A 2,396-nucleotide genomic window follows, 5' to 3' on the forward strand; every position below is an offset into this window, starting at 1 on the left:
TTGGATTTTCATAAAACTCTACAGCTATTTCAATTTTAAATAGATCTTATAGAATGCCAGGTTATATGGTAGTTTGGTTTATTTCTATCAAGTTCTATAATTTCATAAGAATGTAAATAAAGCTACATCAAAGTCAAAAACATGTCTGCTTTTGCTTAATATCATAATTTCTTTCTTGAAAATTAGAATATATAAAGTAAAGATATTGTCCCTTAATTTAAATTATTCCCTTTATTTTAAAAATTATATACAAATTGGATATTTACAGTTAATAATTTTTTTTGATTGTCAACAAGTTTGAATAAATCTTTATGTCCTATGTTCACAAAAGTGGAAAAAAGTGGTGACTCTTTGCCTGAAGTGGATGAAAATTGAATTTGTCCTACTAGGGTTTGCACCGGTCCTACCTGCTTGATAAATATTGCAAAGTCCCTTAACATAATCAATATACACAGGTCTTAATTAAAATGTATTAAAATGAGAGCTGTTCATCAAATGATTATTCCTCACAGCACTGTATTTTCTGAGGCAGAACCAGAATTAGGTAGATATTTCAAATGTTTTTCTGTTGCAAAAGTTGAAATGTTAGTACACTTTGTAGCATTTGAATCATGATCTTCTGTGTACCTAATAAAGAGATTTCTGTACATGTTCGCTACACGCGAGTTACATGTATATGATAGAAATATGTACACACCTTGTAAAGAATTGAATAACGAAATTATTATAGATAGGTGCGTCATGGCAAGAAATGAATCAATGATCTGCAAAACCCAGGTTATACCTGTCAAACTAAATAACTTGATATATATTACACTATTGTGACGGGTAGCTTTGTTGGTGCTTGATCTTTCCATTTTTGGTGTCATGCTTATTTTGCGCATTGTCATGAGAAAAAATATTATGTTGCAACAACAAATTACTGCTACAGGAATGATCAAACATGCTATTACTGAAGTTGCATTTTTGAGGAAGCAGATTGTTTCTCTTTTTCCATATCCTGTGTCGTTATACTGTGATAATGTAACGGTTATATTTATGACTATGATAGCAGCTGGTGTACAATAAGAATATAAAAAATATAGAAGCATAGTTCGTTTCTCGTGGTGTGCGTCATGTGGTGTGGTGATAGTACTAAATGCCTTGAACATATGGAAGGTACAAACGCTTAAACAGGCGAAAGAACTTAAAAGGAAGAAATGAAGAGTTATACCAAAAACTTTACAAAAAACATCATGGTCAGTTTTGCTAGCTCCGAAAGTAAAAACTGCTTGTAAAAAGAAAAGTGAAAATACGAGTGACATGTTATTTTTACCTGGAATGGATCTTAAGTTAGGAAATATACAATAAGTGACAAAGGTCAGAAAGAGACATATCATGGATATGACAGAGGCAATGGTCGTTACAATATTGAGTATGTAATTAATGCCTACTTCTGGTTTTTTCAGCGATTTCATTGTATCTACGCATATTCTTGCTCCTCCACTTGCTGTGAGTTTGAACATCCCTTGCTGTATTTTTATATTAGTCGACTTTAAAATGATGAATGAAGAAGATGTTGAATCTATAATTATTTCATCTTCTTCCAGGTTTACTTGTTGACATAAAAGGAGCTCAGACACGTGACTAAATGTATAAAATTTGTGTGACCGTCCATCGTTTGAATCAGTTTTTGATAAGTAACACATCCCAGTAAACTGTGCAGCGTTGTTTATCATTGTCTTTGTATTCCTTGCCCTCTGATCCAAACTCACTTTGAGACTGATATGAAAATCATCACTCGAGATGTTAACTATTTCTTCTCTTAGATGTACAAGCTTGGTTTCAATGTCTTTTCTAAATACACTTTCTTTGATGAAGAATTCTACATTTGCCAATATCTCTACGCCAACTGTTTCGTTGGTGTCACAAGAAATATTTGTAACCATGTTCGAAGAAACCTCATCTAGTTTCTTCTCAAGTGTTAGATAACTCTTAATGAATTCTTCTAATCCATTTTCAATATCTTCTAAAATTTTATCATATGCCACAAGATTTATAATGCATTCTATTCTGATCGGTAATATATAGCCCAGCTGATTGGTAACCAGGAGCAGTGGAGTACAAGAAACATTGACAAGGACATATCCAGGTGAACAAGTTACGTTTCTACATTTGTTCTGAAAAATAAATATTTCTGTTACAGAGAGGAAACAATTGTCTTGATACTAAGACCTTTAGTTTTGACATGGAATCGTATTACACCTACCAAATGCTTACACATATAAATGCACCAACAGTGTTTACCACTGTTCAAAAGTCATAAATCATTTAGGAGAAAGCAAATTTGGGTAACAAACTAAAATCGAGGGAAACACATTTACTATAAGAGGAAAACAACGGAGTAACAGAAACAC

General features: G+C 32.5%; 1 protein-coding gene across 1 annotated transcript; it reads right to left on the minus strand.

Moving 5' to 3' along the window:
- Positions 1 to 465: 465 nt before the first annotated feature.
- LOC143078506 (latrophilin receptor-like protein A) lies at positions 466 to 2,145 on the minus strand. The gene has a single exon (XM_076253369.1). The coding sequence runs from the start codon at positions 1,926 to 1,928 to the stop codon at positions 507 to 509; it is 1,422 nt and encodes a 473-aa protein (XP_076109484.1). The 5' UTR covers positions 1,929 to 2,145; the 3' UTR covers positions 466 to 506.
- Between the last annotated feature and the right edge of the window lie 251 nt (positions 2,146 to 2,396).

This window comes from Mytilus galloprovincialis, chromosome 6 (assembly GCF_965363235.1).
Source record: "Mytilus galloprovincialis chromosome 6, xbMytGall1.hap1.1, whole genome shotgun sequence".
Classification (NCBI taxonomy): domain Eukaryota; kingdom Metazoa; phylum Mollusca; class Bivalvia; order Mytilida; family Mytilidae; genus Mytilus; species Mytilus galloprovincialis.